Source organism: Dipodomys spectabilis, unplaced genomic scaffold (assembly GCF_019054845.1).
Source record: "Dipodomys spectabilis isolate Male_0828 unplaced genomic scaffold, ASM1905484v1 ptg000085l, whole genome shotgun sequence".
Classification (NCBI taxonomy): domain Eukaryota; kingdom Metazoa; phylum Chordata; class Mammalia; order Rodentia; family Heteromyidae; genus Dipodomys; species Dipodomys spectabilis.
Window position 1 is genome coordinate 4,558,238 of NW_024870762.1, and position 19,698 is coordinate 4,577,935.

The window sequence follows — 19,698 nt, forward strand, 5'->3', positions numbered from 1 at the left end:
CCCCCCCCAGACACGCCTCTCCCTTCCCACTCTTTCCCAAGTCCCGCCCAAACTCAGCAGAGAGGGGGCTCCGGGGCCCGGGGGAGGGGACCCAGGGCCGTGGGTCTGGAGGAAAGGGGTTAGGAAGGCATATTGTTCCCGACGAGGATCTTAGGGTACGGACCACTGAACCCCCCGCAAGGAGTAGGGGGCCCCGGTGGAACGAGGGAGGACGGATCCTGCCCCCCCCACTCCCTCCCAGCGCCCAGGTGGAGATCGAGGGTGGGGTTTCCCTCGGTGGCAGTGGGCGGGCAGCGGGAGGCGGGGGCTGGACTCGGGGGCGGGGGCGAGGTGGGGGCTCTGGGCTGCTGGGGTGGCCGGGGACACACACGGGAGCAGCGGCCACCGAGGAAGGAGCAGCGCCGGGTCCCCCCCGACGGCACTTCATGGAGCTGGGTTGCTGAACGCTGCAGCCACGCGGGACGGCTTCGGACTGCGGGGCTGCGTGCTGCTCGCCGCCTCCTGTCAGCCTCAGGCCGGGCCTGGGTCCCCAGGACCTGGCGTTGTTCTGGTCACCCAGCCATGGAGCGGTGCAGCCGCTGCCATCGCCTCCTCCTCCTCCTACCTCTGGTGATGGCGCTGAGCACTGCCCCGGGGTGGGCAGGTAAGAGGAGTCCCGAGCCCCCTGGTCAGTCAGCTGAGGCTCTAAATACCCTGACCCCCACCCTGGGGGCCCCCGATGCCTAGGGCAGGAGCCTTGGCTTCTAAGAAGGGGAGTTGGGACATCCAGGGTTTAGGTTGGAAAGCAAGAACCAGGACAGGAATCTCTCGCTCCCGTGACTGGAGAAGGAAGGGCAGGTAAGGGGGTCGGGGTGAAGACAGTCGAAGACTGTCGTGCAGAGCCCAGAGTAGGACTGGATACTTGTCTGGGGTTCTTAGGAAGACTTGAAGACTGTCAGGGCTGGTCTGGTCCAGGCTTTGCTGATGTCCAAGTGATGGGTGAGGGATGAGGGGCTAAACATGTGTCCGGCAGAGCTTAGTAATCAGAGAAAGAAGGGATGCCTCTACTATCTGTTCCCTGGGCTCCCCATCAGGGTCCCCCACCCCCTCCCCGTGCCCTCAATGTTGCCACGCGGCTGGCTCTGGGGAGCACTGGGGCTGGCTGCCAACAGGACGGCCGCTGGACAGGCCAGGATCAGGTGTCTGAGACGGGAGCCAACTCTTTGCATTCCTGCCTCGCCCCTCCCCCTCGGGCCAGCTGGACTCCCCTGGGACCCTGGTGTCCACAACCCCAATCTTTTCCGTTCTTCCCCCCCCAGGACCTAAAAACCCTGGCTCCTAAGAAAGGGGATTCGATGTCAGGAACAGGGGCTTGGGAACACTGGATCATAGGCAGGTTGGAGCGAAGCCCTCGCTCCTAGAAACCCTGGGGGTGATTTGTGTATATGGCTTGACTATTCATTTCTTCTTTCCTCTGGGAGAGAAAATGGTCTGGAAGGCAGCATGAGTGATTTCAACTGGATTACAGAAAGGACTTCCAAGCTCTGTGTAGTGAGTACAAGGACAAGAAATTGAATTGGATGGAGTTAGCAGAGTCTAGGAGTCTATTTAGAGGAAAAGAGCCCCTTGCATAGAAGCAGGGGGACCACCACAATGAAAGTCTCTTTAGGACTAAGCAGGCAGGGAGATGGGCTTCTGTAGAAGTCCCAAGGCTAGAGGACAGGCATTTGGAGGCTCGGAGGTTGAGTGATGGAGGGTGATGGGGTACCAGTGGGGAGCTGGAGGGCAGATGAGACCCCGGACAGTGGAGCAAGTATGTGGCTTGAGGTGAAGAGAAGGTGGGCTGGTCTGTGGTTAGTGGTACATAGGACCTGACTGTCCTCTCCTGGGCTTGGGTATAGGGTGGGGGCCCCTGAGGTCTTCTTGGCCTGGGGTCTCTGTGAGTCTCTGTGTCTCTGTCTCACTCACCTTCGTCTCTGAAAGCAGCCCTTGTGTGTTGGTGTTTGCGGAGCTGCCACACTCAGGGGCCAGGCTCCACGGAGGCGGGGGGAAGGCTGTGGTTTCTCTACTCCTGGACTCAAAGGGCCTTTTCTCTCCTGCCGGCCCCACCTCACCCACCCCACCCAGCTCTGCTCTCCTGACTGCTCTGGCCTCTGCCCCGCTCCACACTTCTATGAATGTTTTGCTGGAATTCTTTGGGATTTTTCCAATATGGAGCTGATGGTGTGAGAAGTGTGTACACTGGGGAGCAAGCCAGAGAGGGCTGACCTTCGCCTTCCAGGGAGTTTGGGCCCAGGAAGATGAAGTCTAGGGAGACAGGGCAGGGAGCCTGCAGTCTTTGAGTCTTTGGGTCTCAGGTGGTGAGGGTGGTCAAGGCTGAAGTTCCAGGTATGGGGAGCTTGCCCGGGGTTTTGGGCAAGAATTCTGATGGGATCCACAGATGTGTGGCTTGGGGCCCTGGACCTGCTCCTGCTCTGCGTGGCAGCTTCAGCCATCTCGCAAGCCCATCTCAAGCTAAGCTGCCCTCCCACCCCCCCAACCCATCTCCAAAGCTAGAGGGCACAGGAGCCTTGAGTGTCCTTCCTCAGCACAGGGAGCATCGTTCCCCCTCCCCCACAAAAATCAAGGATCAGCAGCAGCCTGAAGCCCCCCTGCCTCTCTGCTCTCTCCCTAGTGGCTCCCCTGCCCCTCCCCGTGCCCAGGCTGATCGATTGCCCAGATGTTGTTTGTGCTGGAGACAGGATGGATGCCAGAAAGCTAGAGACCAGAGAGAAGGAGAAATGGAAAGAAAAGGATGGATAGGCTATGAGGGAAATGGAAGGAAAACAGAAGAATAGAGATAGAAAGACAAACAGGTGCAGACACAAAGGGAATAAGAGCCACAGAGGGAGAAGGGGAGAAAGATGGAGAGTTGAGGGAGATATCAAGAGACCCGGCTGGGAAGGCGGCTCAGTGGTAGAGTGCTTGCCTCGCATGCATGAGGTCCTGGGTTCGATTCCTCAGCACCACATAAGCAGAAAAAGCTGGAAGTGGCACTGAGGCTCAAGTGGTAAAACGCTAGCCTTGAGCTGAAGAGCTGAGGGACAGCACCCAGGCCCAGAGAGATTCACAGGCTGAAAGAGAAAGATACAGAGAGAGAGTAAGAGGCTGGGAGGGAGAAGCATGGAGCTGAATACTGAGCCAATGCTACCCTTCCCCTCCAGGCAACACTGGGTTTCCATCCATACTGGCCCCATTCGGGAGAATGTAAGGTCAGGTGACTGTCTCCCAGGGAGTTTGAGCTCTAGGAAGCTGAGCTCCAGATCCCAATGTCCTCTATTTAGGCCCTCCTGTGGGTCTGGTCTTCCCCTTGACCCGCTTGGACTCTCGCAGGTGCACCCTCTGTGGATGTACTGCGGGCCCTGCGGTTCCCTTCCCTCCCTGATGGTGTCCGGAGAACAAGAGGCATCTGTCCAGCAGATGCGGCTTACAGAGTGTCTCGACCTGCCCAACTCAGTGCACCTACCCGCCAGCTCTTCCCAGGTATGGGTGTCAGGGTGAGGGAGGGAGAGTTGTGGGGGATGTGATGGGGTCAGGTCTGAGATCAGACACCAGGAAGGGGAGGGACTGTGTTTTTCTTTGCCGCTAATTCCATCCTTGTTCATCTCTCTTGGGCACCAGGAGGCTTTCCCAAAGATTTCTCTCTGCTGACCGTGGTCAGGACTCGCCCTGGTCTTCAGGCTCCCCTCCTGACTCTGTACAGTGCCCAGGGTGTTCAACAACTGGGCCTAGAGCTTGGCCGACCTGTCCGCTTCCTGTATGAAGACCAGACTGGGCGGCCTCAGCCCCCAGCTCAGCCTGTCTTCCGAGGCCTCAGTCTAGCAGATGGCAAGTAAGTCACATTGTCCCTCTGGACTGCCTGGCCCACATTGTCAGAAGACAGTGCTCCTGTGCCTGCCTCCATTTTGGAAGCCAGAAACCCCTGCTGACCTTTTGACAATACAACACCTATCCATTGCCCTAACTCTAGGCACTTCAAGGCTAGAGTTTGGACTTCACCATCTGGATCCTTGCTCTGCACATATTGCTAGCGCTCTATCACTTGAACCACAGCACCACTTCTGGTTTTTTCTGCTCATGTGGTGCTGAGGAATCAAACCCAGGGCCTCATGCTTGCAAGGCAAGCACTCTACTACTGAGCCTCCTTCCCAGTCCTAGTTGATTTTTTTTGAGCCTCTGTTTTTTGTTTGTTCGTTTTGTCTTTCAAACAGAGATAGTAGGGCTGGGAATGTGACTTAGTGGTAGAGTGGTTGCCTAGCATGCAACCTGGGTTTGATTCCTCAGTACCACATAAAGAGTAAAAGCCAATGGTGCTGTGGTTCAAGTGGTAGAGTGTTGCCTTGAGCAAAAGAAGCTCAGAGACAATGCCTAAGCCCTGAGTTCAAGCCCCAGGACTGGAAAAAAAAAGCCAAAACTAAAGATAATAATAGAATCATAACAATAAAATAAGAAATCAACTGCACAGTGACCAGCCATTGTAAGAACTCAATAAATAGTTACTATGTTTACTACTATTATTATTGGCATCAACTCTTCCCTCAAAATTTCCCAATCCTGTTGATTTCCCTTTTTCAGTAACCAGTCATTTGAACCTCTTCCCTCATAACCAGGTGGCACCGTGTGGCCGTGGCTGTGAAGGGCCAGTCTGTCACTCTTATCGTGGATTGTAAGAAGCGAGTCACCAGGCCTCTTCCCCGAAGTGCTCGTCCAGTATTGGACACTCGTGGTGTGGTCATCTTTGGTGCCCGAATTCTGGATGAAGAAGTCTTTGAGGTAAGCTGAGCAATGTGAGGAAGGAATACTTTCTGGCCCTATATTTCATGCCCACTCTCCTGGATCCAGTACCATTTTACTATTCTCTTGGACTTCATTTTACTTTATATGAACTATTTTGCCAGTCCTGAGATTTGAACTCAGGGCCTGAGCATTGTCCCTGAGCTTCTTTTGCTCAAGGCTAGTATTCTATCACTTGAGTCACAGCACCACTTCTGTTTTTTTCTGTGTATGTGGTACTGAAGAATGGAACCCAGGGTTTCATGCATGCTAGGCAAGCACTCTACCACTAAGTCACGTTCCCAGCCCTACTTTTTGTGAATTTTAATTTTCATTCCCTATCAGTGTGTGTGTGTGTGTGTGTGTGTGTGTGTGTGTCCTGGAGTTTGAACTCAGGGCCTGGGTACTATCCCTCAGTTTTTGTGCTCAAGGCTGTCCTCTACCATTTGAACAATAGCTCCACTTCTAGCTTTTGGTGGTTAACTGGGGATAAGAGTTCCTGCCTGGGCTGGCTTTGAACCTCAGTCCTCATATTTCAGCCTCCTGAGTAGCTAGGATTACAGGCGTGAGCCACTGGTGCTTGACTTCCATTCCCTGTCATTACAGTTCATTTTCTCTGTAGGAGAACTAGAGGTCTATTTATATGGATGAACTGTGTACAGACATTTTGTTATTCAGTCTTCATGTATTCATTCATCTATTCTTTCAGCCAATCTATTTTCCCACCTACTCATTTGCCTAGTCACCACTGACCCACCTGTGCACACATGTGTGCATCTACCCCACAATCATCCATCCATTTACCTACCTACTCATGCATTTAGGCTTTTCTCTACCCACTTACACATCATCCCCTTGCTGAACCACTGCTCTTCCTTCAATCTACCCATCATCCCTCCATCCCTCTTCAATCTATCCATCCACTTGTTCATTCCTCCATCCATTCACCTTCCCCATCTACCCAAATACAAACATATAAGCACACATGCACGCCTCAGTTCATTCACCCTTCTAACCACTTATCTTTCTACCAACTCAACCTCTCATTTTTTCAATACATTCATCCCTCCATCCCATTCCCATAGTATATATTTACCTACATATTAATTTTGTTGTTGTTGTTGGTCGTGAGGCTTGAACTCAGGGCCTGGGTGCTGTCCTTGAGCTCTTTCACTCAAGGCTTAGCATTCTACCACTTCAAGCCACAGCTCTGTTTCTGGTTTTCTGATGGTTAATTGGAGATAAGAGTATCATGGACTTTCCTTCCCCAGTCTAGCTTTAAATCCCAATCCTCAGGTCTCAGCCTCCTGAGCAGCTAGGATTACAGGTGTGAACCATGGCACCTGACCATATTAAATTCTATTCATTTAACCATATGCTAATCTGCACACATCTATTCATTGCCTTCCACTCATTCATTCATCCATCCATTCATTCATTATCCATTGTCATCCTCATTTAGTCATACATTTGAGCCTTTTACCTATCTTTCCATCCATCCATCTATCCAATTTCTTCTGAATTCTTAATAGTCAAGGGAAACAGAGAAGAATAGTATAAAGTGTCTGTCATTCCAAGGAGCTTCCAGTTTGGTTCAGGAGATGAAATAACTCTCAAACTTCATGTAAAACCAGTGTGTAAAGTGTATAAGCACCATGCATGGTCACAAGTAAATGCCACTGAAACACAGAAGACAATTCCTCTCCCTATTTTCTGAGAATTCTCATCACTGCCATTGTAAGACTGCAATGGCTAAGGCTAGGCTTCTGCCTCTAGAAGCCATCATGGAAAGGCTTGTCTATTACCACAAAATGCAGGAAGTAGGCAACATTTGTTGAATTTGAAGTTGGAAGGCTTGAGTTCTAGTCCTGATTCTGATGCTCTGAATGACCTTGGGCCAGTCAATGCTTTTCTTTTTCCTCCCTCCCTCCCTTCCCTCCCTCCCTCCCTCCCTCCCTCCCTTCTTTCCTCCCTCCCTCCCTTCCTTCCTTCCTAACTTCCTTCCTTCCTTCTCTCTTTCTCTTTCTCTCCCTCTCCCACTCTCTCTCTCTCTCTCTCTCGCCAGTTCTGGGCAGTTCTGGGGCTTGAACTCAGGGCCTGGGCATTGTCCCTGAGTTGTTTTTTTTCTCTCTCAAGACTGGCACTCTGCCATTTAAGACACAGCTCCACGTCTGGCTTTTTTGGTGGTTAATTGGAGATAGAGTTTTACAAACATTCCTGGCTGGGCTGTCTTTGAACTGTGATCCTCAGATCTCAGCTTCCTGAGTAACTAGGAGCCACTGACGCCTGGCTTCAGTCATTCCCTTTATGAGATACTCAGAATAAAATGTATTTGAAAAGGGGCTAGGAAGGTGGCTCAGTGGTAGAGTGCTTGCCGTGCATGCGTGAGGCCCTGGGTCTGATTCCTCAGCACTACCTAAGCAGAAAAAACCAGAGGTGGCACTATGGCTCAAGTGGTAGAACGCTAGCCTTGAGCTGAAGAGCTGAGGGACAGCACCCAGGCCCAGAGTTCAGACACCATGACTGACAAAAAACAAACAAACAAACAAAAAAAACCATGTATTTGAAAAAATTGGAATAAAAATCCTGTCCCATTGACTTTCCCCATTGTGAAATGGTTTGAAATTTGCAAAGCGCTGTGCACACGGGAGGGCTGATAATGACCTTGTCCCATTACCTAGCTTGACATAGGATTAACCTATTTCCTTTTGTCCTAGCTATTCTCCTCATCTCTCTCTGAATCTCTGTGCCTCCCTCCATCAGTGTTCCTGCCTTACATCTTTTCAGGGTGATGTCCAGGAGCTTGCCATTGTTCCAGGTGTCCAAGCTGCCTATGAATCATGTGAACAGAAAGATCTGGAATGTGAGGAGAGGCCAAGGGATAGGCCTCAGAACCAACAGTCTCACAGAGCCCAGAGATCTCCAAAGCAGCAACCTTCAAGACTCCACAGGCCACAAAACCAGGAACCCCAGAGACAGGTGAGGGAAACAGGCAAACTCTCAACTGCCACACCCTCTGGGGGACAGATACCTGGTCTTCAGGGGGGGAGGAGACAGATATCTAGACATCCACCCAGGAGAATTCTTCCCATGTTCCAGAATTCTCCATCCCATATTGGGCTCCTGCTCTCCTCTCAGTTCTCCTCCTCAACCATGTCTCTCTGTTCCAATCACGCCTCCTCCCAGCCTTTATTCATCAACCTTTTTATTTTCATTTAAAAATAAAAAGAGTTATTATGAAGAACTCATGGCTGGGAGCTGTGTTCCCTGCTTGTGTCTCATCCTCTGCTTGTCTTCTTTGGTTTCCTTTCCATCCCTTTCTGGAATTAAGAGATTGGGAGATAGTGGGGGGGGGGCAGGCCTCAGAGAGGGAGGTGGGAGAGCAGAAGAGCAGAGGATACAGGATCAGGGAGAAAGAAGCTGGCCTGGTAAGACCAAGGAGGAGAAATGGGGAAGGCGTGGTGTGCTGACCAAGTGTGTGGGGCGCACCCACTAGCTGGCCCTCCTTGTGTGGTAGGGGATACAGTGGGGGTGGGGGCAGATGGAAGGGTGGCTGGACTGGATGGGGTTTGGGTGGTTGGGGTGACAGATATGATTTGGGGGCTAGTGGGCTGAGGACTGGAGGATCAATCTCTTAATCATGTCTGCTTCTGTCTCCATTGTGGGACTTTCCCTCTTCCCCACCTCTCCCCTGCTGCCTTCTTACCCCTAATCTCTTCTTTTGTCTCAACTCCCCTGTTTTCTGACTTCACCCCTCAACCCCCACACCATCTCCTCTCCTCCCTCTCCCTGCCCTTCCCACCTCCAATTTCCCCATTTCCTTTCTCCGTGTTCCCATCCCCCTCCCCCAATCCCAGCCCCCTGAGTCTCTCTACTATGACTACGAGCCCCCCTCTTACGATGTGATGACTACGGGGACAACCCCTGATTATCAGGTAAACTTGAGGAACCCTTCATTTCTCCAACCTCCTCTTAGTACTCCCAGTTTCTTTTCCTAGGGAGAGATACCATATACAAAGAGAGAGTATAAGGGTGTACTTATTCATTGCCCCTTCCTGTCTCTCTGCTGCAGCGGCCTCAGAGCCCCAACCACAGGGCTCCCCCTTCCCCTAGGGGGCGTCGGACCCCTCCCCGAAAGTCTAACCCACCTGCCAAGAGATCAGCGTCCCGGCAGGCATCCCCCTCACCAGCCCGGAGGCCCTCTCCAGCTAGAGGCTCTGGCCCAGCGCATGGCCGGCCACCCCCCTCCCGACGCCCAGCTCGGCGGGCAGCTCTCCCCACTGCCCGGGCCCCCCCCAGGACCAGAGGCAGCGGTTACCGGCAGGTAGAGCCGGGGCATCCAGATCTCTGCCTTCCAAGTCTCCTCTAGACCTTGGAGATTTACTGGTCCCCAAACAGTGTCCCTGCAAAGGGACTGCAAGATCTGAGATTTCCCCCATCCCCCCCCCCCCCCCCAGCAGAGATAGATACTGACCAAGGCATGGCGGGGACAGGCGCTGCTCTGCTTTTCTTCCCACTAACTTCTTCCCTTCCCTGCTCTGCTACTCTTCTTCCACGACTTGGGGTTAGGACCCCACCCCAGGTGAAGACGAAGAAGTCCTGGAATCAAGCCCCTTGCCACTTCTTGAGGAGGTAACTCCACCCCCAGCCTTTATCCAGCATCTGGCTTTAGGTTGTCTTGATGAACCAACCCTTCCTCTGGCCGGAGGGCTCTTTGTCATGTCTGTATACGGTCTTCTGCTTTCTACTCTCTCCAGTCCTATGATCTCTGTCTCTCTAAGTGTAGCCACTTCCTTTGGCTTTCATGCCTCCTTCCACGACTCTTTGATTCAGAAAAAATGTTTCCTTGTTGGTGTCAAATAAGCTTGCTTTCTGTTATATCTCCATCCTCAGGATCTGTTTTCTGATCCGCACTGTCACTTCTTTCCCCCTTTTTTACCTGTCTTTCTCTGTGGTCATCCCCTGGACCCTGCATCCACATTTTATTCATGGACTGTCCACTCTATGTCCAGCCCTCCGGCCACTCTTCTTGTTGTCCACCATTTTTTATCCCACCAAGTCATTTTTCTGGACACTTCTTCCCAGGTCCAGCCTTTGATAGTTATCCCCTTTCTATATAACCACTCTGCTTTGTTCTTTGGGGAGAGAAAAATTCCAGTCCCCTATCCCCTCAGGATCATTCGGACTAGAAGTTGTCAAACCCTGGGGTCAAGTGGAATCCTTTCCTCAGCCTAATGCCCCCGTCTACCCCCCTCTCCCTCCTCATCCCTGGGAAGGAGCACATGGATCTCCAGGTCCCCCCCACAGCCGACAGGTTCCAGGCAGAGGAGTATGGGGAGGGTGGCACAGACACTCCAGCTGGGCTCTACGATTACACCTATGGCTATGGGGACGATTATCATGAGGAGACGGAGCTTGGCCCTGCCCTTTCTGCGGAGAAAGCCCACTCAGGAGCCGTAAGTGAAAAGAGCTCCTCTTCCATTCTTGACCACCAGTGGGAGCTACAGGAATTGCTTCCTCTTTAGTCATTGTTGGCTCTGAGCTACTTCCCATTGGTGGCTGCCATTTCTGTTTATATAAGTTGTCTCTGTTGCTTCCCAAAGATGACCGCTGCTTTCCCTTGCCAAATGTCTTACCTTGTGACTTCTTGTGAGTGGTCCTTCTGCCTATGACAATTGGAATTTTTGCTTTTTAGTCCTTGGGCCACTTCCTGTCTTTCTTGGCCACTTCCTGTCTAAATCAAGCTGGATTTCATAAAGCTTTTGGTTAATAAGCAATTTGTTTGTGTGGATTTGCAGTCTTTCATGATCAATTCTTATTGATTAAACAAATTTCTTGTCCGTGTTGCTGCTGAAAGAATCTAACTGCCTATGCCATGTTTTCTATCCTATAGCCATTTCTTATCTGATCCCCTTCCTGTCTTCTCTATTTGTGGCATCCATCTTGGTGATTTTCTTTAGATTGGACTGAAAGGAATTTATTATTATTTGTGTTCTGACTATAGTTTTTCATGCTGTCTTATGACACTTTTCTTTGACAATAAGCCAGTTACTGTATGTCTCAGGTTATTCAGATCATAAGGTTTCCATTGTGGGCCTAGATATTTATCATGGCCATTTCCTGTGTGTCCTAGTTTTGATGTTTGTGTTTTTCTGGAAGATTAACTTTCATTGTCAGGATTCCCTTTGTGGGAGTCATTTTCTCTGTTTTGTGAGTTTCTTTTCTCTCTTGGTTGTAGTAGCCATGTTTTTTTTTTTTGAAGGTCCACTTCCTGGATCCTCTTTTCTTGGTTGCTTCCTGTCTGTCTAACCACTTCCTGTTTGTCCAGTTTGTTTTCTAGTCATCTTGGCCATGCTTAATTTTTCTTGGCCCTGGCATTATTCTTGCTTCCAAGTGCTGTCCCTTTGTTTTGTCTTCTTTAGTGGTTTCCTATGTCTTCAAACACTGTCTGTTAGTCGGAATATTTCCTGTCTACTCCGCTTCATCTTTTGGCTGCCTTGCAGTTATGGCTGCCTCCTTCACCCTGCTGCCTCATTCCATACTTCCTTTCCCTAATATTGCCACCCTTGATCCTCTGCTTCCTTTCCCTTTTGCTGCTTTTTGGGTATTTGGGGGTTGAGGGTGGATTTGGGACTTGCACATTACAGTTTGGTCAAGATGGAGGTGGAGAGGGACATTCTGAAAATCTTGGTTGGCAGAGCGGAAGGTGCTGGTAAATGTCCTTCATTCCCTTTGTTTTTATCTTGGTTCTGGCTTGGAGCTTGGAGTGAGTATCTGAGTGGAAATGTGGAAGTGAGGGAACTTGTAAGTTTAGAGTGTAAGTGAAAACCAGGAGAAGGATAGCATCCTTGCTAGGAAAGAAATTGGGGACATTATGGGGGTGTGCTCAAAGGATGGAATAACTGAACCCAAGAGCTATTTTTCCAAAAGCCAGATATGAAGCCAATAGAGACAGCTCTCCAAATCATCTTAAAGTTTCAGTGCTTAACCTTGGAGGAGTTTTTGTTTTTGTTTTTTTGGTTGGTTGTGGGGCCTGGACTCTGGGCCTGGGCACTGTCTCTCAGCTCTTCAGCTCAAGGTTAGTGTTCTACCAGTTGAGCCACAGTTGCTACTTCTGACTTTTTCTGCTTATGTGGTGTTGAGGAATCGAACCCAGAGGGTCATGATTACAAAGCAAGCACTCTTATAACTGAGCCACCTTCCCAGCCCATTGGAGGAGTATTTGTTTGCTTGCTTTTTGTTTTTTGTTGGAACTCAGGGTCTGGGTACTGTCCCTGAGCCTCTTTTTGCTCCAGGCTAGTCTAGTGCTCTACCATTTGAACCATAGCACCACTTCTGGTTTTTGAATGGCTAATTGGAGGTAAGAGTCTCATGGGGACTTTTCTGTTCAGGCTGGCTTTCAGCCTCAATCCTCTTATCTCAGCCTCCTGAATAGCCAGGATTACAGGCATGAGCCACCGGCATCCAGCTCTTGGAGTAGTGTTTTTTTTTTTTTTTTTTAACTTGTGAATCTTTTGAAATTATACATAAAATGTTCTGTGCATAAGTATATAATTTTTTATTTTGGGGAGAACCATTTATAGTTCATCAACTCATGTGATTCCATGCCGTACCTCTACCCACAAACAAAAATCTGTCCACAACCTCAGAGATTTTTGATAGGTTATGGTAAAGGTGATCTCTTAAAGTTCTAAGGATTCCTGGTCTGAGGACATTTAGAGGAAGAGGGAGTTTGGAAGGTTGAGTGTCTGAAACTCCAGAAAAGGAAAGAGGGTTTCAGGGAAATGGAGAGATTGTATTTGGTCAAGTGGGGTTGGGAACTGGGGAGGGAGAGGAGCCCCAGGGTCTCTTGAGCAGGCTTTAGAGATCTGTGAAGAAGGATTTTGGGGTGAGTTTGGAAATTTGGAGGTAAGGTCAGGGAGGTTTCTGAAGGACCTGGGAATGAAATTCGAGAATGAAATGGGGCAGTCCTGGTGTCCCGGCTGCTCACAGGCCCCACTGGGGGTTACATGTGTGTCTCCCTCAGGCTGCCCATGGACCCCGGGGGCTGAAGGGAGAGAAGGGAGAGCCTGCAGTACTGGAACCTGTAAGTTGTACCTGCTACTGAACTCAGGGAAGTGGAAGAAGAAAAGGAAGCAGGGGTGGGGATACTAGGCCTGTAGCCTCTGACTTTTAACCTTTGACCTCATAGGGCATGTTCGTGGAGGGGCCCCCTGGCCCAGAGGGCCCTGCGGTAAGTGTAGCTATTATATTAGCCTCCATTATTTTATCAGAGACTTTCTGCAGGCACTTCTCTGCTTTGCCTGTAGATGTCCAGACCTTCTCAGAATCCCCAAGTATCCTTCCAATCAAAGCTTCCAGATTCCCAGATCTCTTTTGTAGAGACCATCCATCAGCCATATGCCTCTCTTGTGTCTGATGCCCACGCCTGACCCTTCTGATTTTGTTCCTTAGGGATTGACTGGTCCTCCTGGCATCCAGGGGAACCCAGGCCCAGTTGGAGACCCTGGCGAGAGGGTAAGGAAGTGTCCTGTGTCAGGGAGCATAGGCAGAGGAGCCACTTACATCTGGTGGGGTACCATGCTCAAGAATCCTTCACTAGCTGGGGGACTGAAGCACCTAGGAAGGCAGGCATACTCAGGGATGGGGAGGAGAGTAACCTAGCATTTCACTCACATTTTTCTCCATGGGGGAGATGGGTGAGACTCAGGAAGGATCTTAGGACATCTACATTTATTCTATTGAAAAGGATTTATAGGCCAGGCACTAGTGGCTCATGGCTGTCATCCTACTTACTCAGGAGATTGAGATCTGAGAACTGCAGTTTAAAGCCATCCCAGGCAGGAAAGCCCATGAAACTTTTAACTTCCAAAAAAGCTGGAAGTGGACCTGGGGCTCAAATGGTGCCTTGAGCACAAAAGCTCAGGGACAGTGTTTAGGCCTTGAGTTCAAGCCCCAGGATTGGCACATAGACACACAGACACATAGACACACAGACACAGACACACACACACACACACACAAGTGTGTGACTTCAAGTCCCTAACATCCTAACTTTTTCATCCTAACTTTTTTATTCTCTCACTATTCAAGGGACCTCCGGGGAGAGCAGGGCTCCCTGGATCCGATGGAGCCCCAGGCCCTCCTGGCACATCACTTATGCTTCCAGTGAGTTATTTTCTGGGTTTTGGAATGGGTTGATGGGAAATGTGGGGAAATTGTGTTGTGTTATGAGAACTAAAGGGTCAGGAAAGCAATGGAGGAGTCTCTAGATACTTTCTACCCAAAGGGATTGAGGTTTGGGGTGGGGGGTTGAGGCCTTGCTATATGACTTTGAATAAAGTGGAAGTCTCTTCTAAAATCAAACTTGGATCATCTAGAACAAGGCAGAAAGGTTGCTATTTCAGGGTCTCTAGAACCAAAGGAGAGCCTTTGTGGAGGAAATCTTAAAAGAGCAGGGAGGATGGGCGGGGAAGGTGGCTCAGTGGTAGTGCTTGCCTTGCATGCATGAGGCCCTGGGTTCCATTCCTCAGCACCACATAAGCAAAAAGAAAAAAAAGCCAGAAGTGGCTCTGTGGCTCAAGTGATGGAGCGCTAGCCTTGAGCTTAAGAGCTGAGGGACAGTGCCCAGGCCCAGAGTTCAGGCCCCACGATGATCCCCCTCCCCCCCCCCAAAAAAAAAGAGCAGGGAGGAGGGTGGCAGTTGAGGTTTTGAAAACGTTTTAGTGCTTGTCTGGAACCCATAGGAGAATCTGGGGGAGTGCACAAGACTGTGCCTGGGCCTGGGGGTTGGAGCTGAGGTGCTGGAGGAAGCCTCTGGGTGGATGGGCCTCATGCATTTCCTGGAAGAGAAGTTGAACCTTTCCCCTTGCCCCCCAGTTCCGATTTGGCAGTAGCGCCGGCGAGAAGGGCCCCATGGTGGCAGCACAAGAGGCTCAGGCCCAAGCCATTCTGCAGCAGGCCCGGGTGAGGAGGCTGGAGCGGGCTCCTGGTGGAGGGAGGCGCACAGTAGCAAAGGGGGGAGCTGCTAGGAGAGGCCTGGAGGGGTGGGTTGGAGTGAGGGGAGGGCAGGGAAGGTCTGGGTTGGTTTGGGGCTGAGGGGGGGTGTGGGGAGAACAGAAGGAATGGGAAAGGATTAGAAGTAGAAGAGCAAATTTGGGGGGGTATACTAGAATTCTCCATGAATCTCCTCAATTCTGCTGTCTTCTCCTAGCTGGCACTCCGTGGCCCCCCTGGTCCCATGGGGTACACAGGCCGCCCTGGACCCTTGGTGAGTGAAGCGGGGATGCTGTGAGAGAGGGTCTCCTGTTTGTCTACAGGGTTATGGATAGTTCTGGAAAACAAAACAAGACAAAAGTGGGTTGAAGGTTGTTTCACACCTTTGGGGGTGGCTTTGAGATCACTGCGAGTGTGTCCTTCATGGCCACCCTTCCTTCTCTCTCACAGGGACAGCCTGGGAACCCTGGCCTAAAAGGAGAATCTGGAGACCTAGGACCTCAGGTGGTGGCTCCCACATCGGATTCCTCAGCTCTGTTTTTCCCATCTATGCCCACTAACCCTGCCCCTGTGTTTTCCCTCACTAGGGCCCCAGAGGACCCCAGGGCCTCACAGGTCCACCTGGCAAAGCTGGGCGAAGGGTAAGTTTACCATAATGGGATAGGCATTGGTGGGAGCTTGGAGGGTAGAGGACTGTGTCCATATTGCTCCGACCCTGTCCTTGCTCCTACAGGGCCGAGCAGGTGCTGATGGAGCCCGAGGGATGCCCGGAGAACCTGGAGTAAAGGTAACAGACTAGGCTCCCTATCTGAGTCTATAATTCTCAGCCCCACCAGGGCTCACTAGTAGCTCAGGCCCTCCCCAGGAAGGAGCCTCTCCCCGCTCAGGATGTAGCAGTGAGGGATTATGGGCTGGGAAAGGACCTGGACCCTGACTGTTCCTCTTCCTCCTAGGGTGATCGAGGTTTTGATGGACTTCCAGGGCTACCTGGAGAGAAAGGACATAGGGTGAGTATCTTGGGGGTCTAGCTCTTATGATAAGGAGGTAGATCTTCGTGGGTGGGAGGTAGGGATCTTAAGGCAAGGAGACTGTGAGGCTCAGCGGGAACTCAGTGACTGAGTGGTTAGCTAAGTGAGGGGGGCATCAGTGTCTGCCTGTGCTGGAGGCTCTAAGGCTCTTCTTAGCTATTCTTCCATTTTTTCAGGGTGATACTGGTGCCCAGGGTCTCCCTGGTCCTCCTGGAGAGGATGGAGAACGGGTAAGTGTGGTGGCAAGGGCAGGGGTTGAGCTCAAGAAAAGTCTAGAAAGAAGGTTACATCTTCATGTCCTCCACTTCCAGGGAGATGATGGGGAGATTGGGCCTCGGGGGCTGCCCGGAGAGTCGGTGAGTATCTGGGCCTGGGCTGGGGGTGAGTATCTGGGGCTGGGCTGGGGGAAGGGCTCTAGGGAGGCCAAGAGAGGGATTTGACCACAGAAGGGATGCACTTCCTCTCCCCCATTCATGTTGTCTTCTCCTTCAACCTTGCATGCAGGGACCTCGAGGACTCCTTGGTCCCAAAGGCCCACCTGGCATTCCCGGGCCCCCGGTAAGTGATTATCCCTTGACCTTTCCAACTTCCCACTCTTTCTAACTGCTTCCCTCCTCCCTTCCCCTCTCCTCATCTCTTTTCCCTCCCATGTGAGCTTTCCCACTCCCGACCCCAGCTATTCCTGCTCCAACCTTTTCCAGAAGTACTGGGAGAGCCAGATGATGCCGGGCTCTGAACATAGCCAAAACAAAACAAGAACCCACAAGAAAAACAAAACAGAACCCTCAAATCCACCAAGCCACAGACCCACGCCCTGCAGATCTGGGATGGGCTGCTGGCTTCGTCTGATGAATTGGTGGTCTGACCAAGCCTGTCCATCCTCTAGAATAACCAGGCCTTTCAGAAACCACAGGCCCCTTCCTGGCTTGGCCACACCTTTCAGCCTTCTCACACCCCTCTCATGTTTCAGGGAGTCCGAGGCATGGATGGTCCCAATGGCCCTAAAGGGAGCTTGGTGAGTGATTGACATGGAAATGCCTCCTCTTAGGCCACAAAGCTCTACTTTGGTCTTGTTCGTCACCATTTTGGCCCCCTCTCTGCCTCCTGCTCCCGCTATCTTGGCTGCTTTTGCAGGCTTCTGCCGTATTTGTTACCATTTCCTTCTGACCCCTGCCTGACCACCTGTTTCTAGGGACCCCAGGGAGAGCCAGGACCCCCTGGACAACAGGGCACTCCTGGGACGCAGGTGAGCATCTCTGCCCACTCCTACCCCCGGGTGACTTCCTCTGAGCTTCAGGATGGGTCACACTGCAGAGGGGGACAGGGTTCAGGGTCCTGGGTCCCAGAGCCTCCTTGATCACTCCCTTGTGTCTTCTCTCTCCTTGCGTACAGGGTCTCCCTGGGCCTCAGGGCGCCATTGGCCCTCATGGAGAGAAGGTAAGTAACAGAGGATGTGTAGGCCCTGGGGCTCTAAGGTTGTGTGTGTTTGTGGGGGGGGGGGGGTAGGGCTTGAACTATCTATTGGAGCTTTAACTATTAAGACCTGCTTGACCCTTCTAGTGACTCTGATCCACCCTGCCTTTCCTCAGGGTCCTCGAGGGAAACCAGGGCTCCCTGGCATGCCTGGCTCAGATGGACTCCCGGTGAGTGGATCCCTACCTCTCATCATAAGTTCTCCCTGTCCCCAGATCGCAGGGTGTCACTTACAAGCTCCTTCAGTGAACATCCACAGTGTCTCCTTTGCACTGGAAGGTCACAGTTAAAGGGGAATTGGACTGGAAAACATGCAGGGAGGAAGTGGCGCTGTAGCTCAAGTGGTAGAGCGCTCGCCTTGAGCTAAAGAGCTGAGGGACAGCGCCCAGGCCCAGAGTTCAAGCCCCACGACCGACAAAAAAAAAAAAACATGCAGGGAGGGTGCAGGGAAGGTGCCAGGGCAAAGCAATCATATTCTCCATCTCCTTCTCCCTAGGGTCATCCTGGGAAGGAAGGTCCTCCTGGAACCAAAGGAAACCAGGTGAAGTCTTATATACCTCCTTTTATCTCTTAAAGAAGTCTCTGTCCAGGGCTGGGAAGGTGGCTCAGTGGTAGAGCGCTTGCCTTGCATGCATGAGGCCCTGGGTTCAATTCCCCAGCACCACATAGCAAAAAAGAAAAAAAAGAAAAAAGCCGGAAGTGGTGCTGTGGCTCAAGTGGTAGAGCACTAGCCTTGAGCTGAAGAGCTGAGGGACAGCGCCCAGGCCCAGAGTTCAGGCCCCACAACCAGACCCAAAAAGAAAAAAAAAAAAGAGTCTCTGTCCAGATTCAGGGGCCCAGAGTTCTTTGGATTTCCTTAACTCCTTCACACACTCTGGTGATATTCCCATTTCCCATATTTTGTAACCCTAATAACTCTCATGTTCTTTTTTTTTCTGCAGGTCCTGGGGCTTGAACTCAGGGCCTGGGTGCTGTCCCTGAGCCTTTTGTGCTCCAGGCTAGTGCTCTACCACTTGAGCCACAGCACCATTTCTGGGTTTTTCTGAATAGTTCATTAGAGAGGAGTCTCACAGATCTTTCTTACCTGGGCTGGCTTTGAACCACGATCCTCAGATCTCAGCCTCCTGAGTACTAAGATTACAGGCGTGAGCCATGGGTGCCCAGCTCATGTTCTTAAAACTACACTTCATTTCTCTCTCCCTCTGAAGTCCCCACAGTGATGTGCTAAGGCTCCCTTAGAACACTTTTCTTTCTTCTTCCAGGGTCCATCTGGACCTCAGGGTCCTCTAGGATACCCAGGACCTCGAGGTGTCAAGGTAACTAACCACAGGGGAGCTTCCTCTGAGCTTCGCTATGGGTCAGCCTCTAGATGTGAACAGGGTTCAGGGTCTCAGGCTCTGAATAGGAATGTGCAGGCTCTTACCTGGGAACTTGGACCTTCCAGCCCAACCTCCCTATGCTGATCATTCTCTATTCTCCTCCTCATTCTAGGGTGTCGATGGGATCCGAGGCCTGAAGGGTCATAAGGGTGAAAAGGTGAGCAGAACTGGTGGCTACTCTCTCCTCTCAACCTGCCCCACGTGGCCCTCCAGCTTTTGAAATCCACCCTTCCACTTGTCATCTCTGAAACCATTCCCTCTGGCTTCCCCCATCCTCCACCTCCAGGGCGAAGATGGCTTTCCTGGCTTCAAAGGTGACATAGGCGTAAAAGGAGACAGGGTAAATAGAAGCCCCAACATTGATTTCCCAACCTTCTACCTTAACAATCCTCCACTTTGGGGCTCCCAATCGCCAGCCTGTTTTCTGATCTGCAGCCTGATTCCCCAAATAATCCCTTTATAGCTTGATCCCGCTGGGATGACAGCTCCACGGTCTGTCACACTGGGCCTCCAATCAGAGTCTCCATGCTCTGTGAAGACCCTGCCCTCCAGTAGCTTCTAGGAACCCACAAGACCACTCACCTTTCCTGGTTCCCAATGCTTTCCTGGGACCCAGGTCCCCCTCTAGTTCCTGATATTTACCTCCCCAACCCTCTTACTCAGGGCGAAGTTGGAGTGCCTGGTTCCAGGGGAGAGGATGGTCCTGAGGGACCGAAGGGACGCACTGGACCCACCGGAGACCCTGGACCCCCTGGGCTCCTGGGCGAGAAGGTGATGGGGATGATGGATCTGAGCTTGGTGCCTCTGGAGATGTGGGAAGTAGCCGCCGGGGCCTTGGGACAGGCTAAGGGCAGGGGGAGAAGGTAGTAGAAGCCGGCAAGTCAATAGGAAAGGGCCATACGTGAATCTTACGTGTGTAAGGCATCTCTTGGTCACTTGAGGGGTTGAAGCAAGGAAAAGCTCTTGTTATGGTGAGTTTGGTGAAGACAGGCATGGACAGGACCTCTAGGTAGAGTGAGGATGTAAGGTTT

The 19,698-nt window shown here is 51.5% G+C and overlaps 1 protein-coding gene across 1 annotated transcript in view; it reads left to right on the top strand.

The window, feature by feature from the left end:
* The first annotated feature begins 384 nt into the window (after positions 1-384).
* Col11a2 (collagen type XI alpha 2 chain) overlaps positions 385-19,698 on the top strand; it is a 31,842-nt gene continuing 12,528 nt past the window's right edge. Inside the window, exons 1-30 of the mRNA XM_042683827.1 lie at positions 385-643; positions 3,352-3,501; positions 3,640-3,850; positions 4,629-4,791; positions 7,579-7,770; positions 8,649-8,726; positions 9,361-9,423; positions 10,068-10,247; positions 12,818-12,877; positions 12,983-13,024; positions 13,246-13,308; positions 13,885-13,959; positions 14,671-14,757; positions 15,005-15,061; positions 15,238-15,291; positions 15,375-15,428; positions 15,521-15,574; positions 15,741-15,794; positions 15,992-16,045; positions 16,127-16,171; positions 16,320-16,373; positions 16,786-16,830; positions 17,008-17,061; positions 17,208-17,252; positions 17,405-17,458; positions 17,785-17,829; positions 18,551-18,604; positions 18,780-18,824; positions 18,954-19,007; positions 19,331-19,438. Of these exons, the coding sequence (XP_042539761.1) occupies positions 562-643; positions 3,352-3,501; positions 3,640-3,850; positions 4,629-4,791; positions 7,579-7,770; positions 8,649-8,726; positions 9,361-9,423; positions 10,068-10,247; positions 12,818-12,877; positions 12,983-13,024; positions 13,246-13,308; positions 13,885-13,959; positions 14,671-14,757; positions 15,005-15,061; positions 15,238-15,291; positions 15,375-15,428; positions 15,521-15,574; positions 15,741-15,794; positions 15,992-16,045; positions 16,127-16,171; positions 16,320-16,373; positions 16,786-16,830; positions 17,008-17,061; positions 17,208-17,252; positions 17,405-17,458; positions 17,785-17,829; positions 18,551-18,604; positions 18,780-18,824; positions 18,954-19,007; positions 19,331-19,438 (2,376 nt within the window). The 5' untranslated portion in view covers positions 385-561. The remainder of the gene's footprint in view (positions 644-3,351; positions 3,502-3,639; positions 3,851-4,628; positions 4,792-7,578; positions 7,771-8,648; positions 8,727-9,360; positions 9,424-10,067; positions 10,248-12,817; positions 12,878-12,982; positions 13,025-13,245; positions 13,309-13,884; positions 13,960-14,670; positions 14,758-15,004; positions 15,062-15,237; positions 15,292-15,374; positions 15,429-15,520; positions 15,575-15,740; positions 15,795-15,991; positions 16,046-16,126; positions 16,172-16,319; positions 16,374-16,785; positions 16,831-17,007; positions 17,062-17,207; positions 17,253-17,404; positions 17,459-17,784; positions 17,830-18,550; positions 18,605-18,779; positions 18,825-18,953; positions 19,008-19,330; positions 19,439-19,698) is intronic.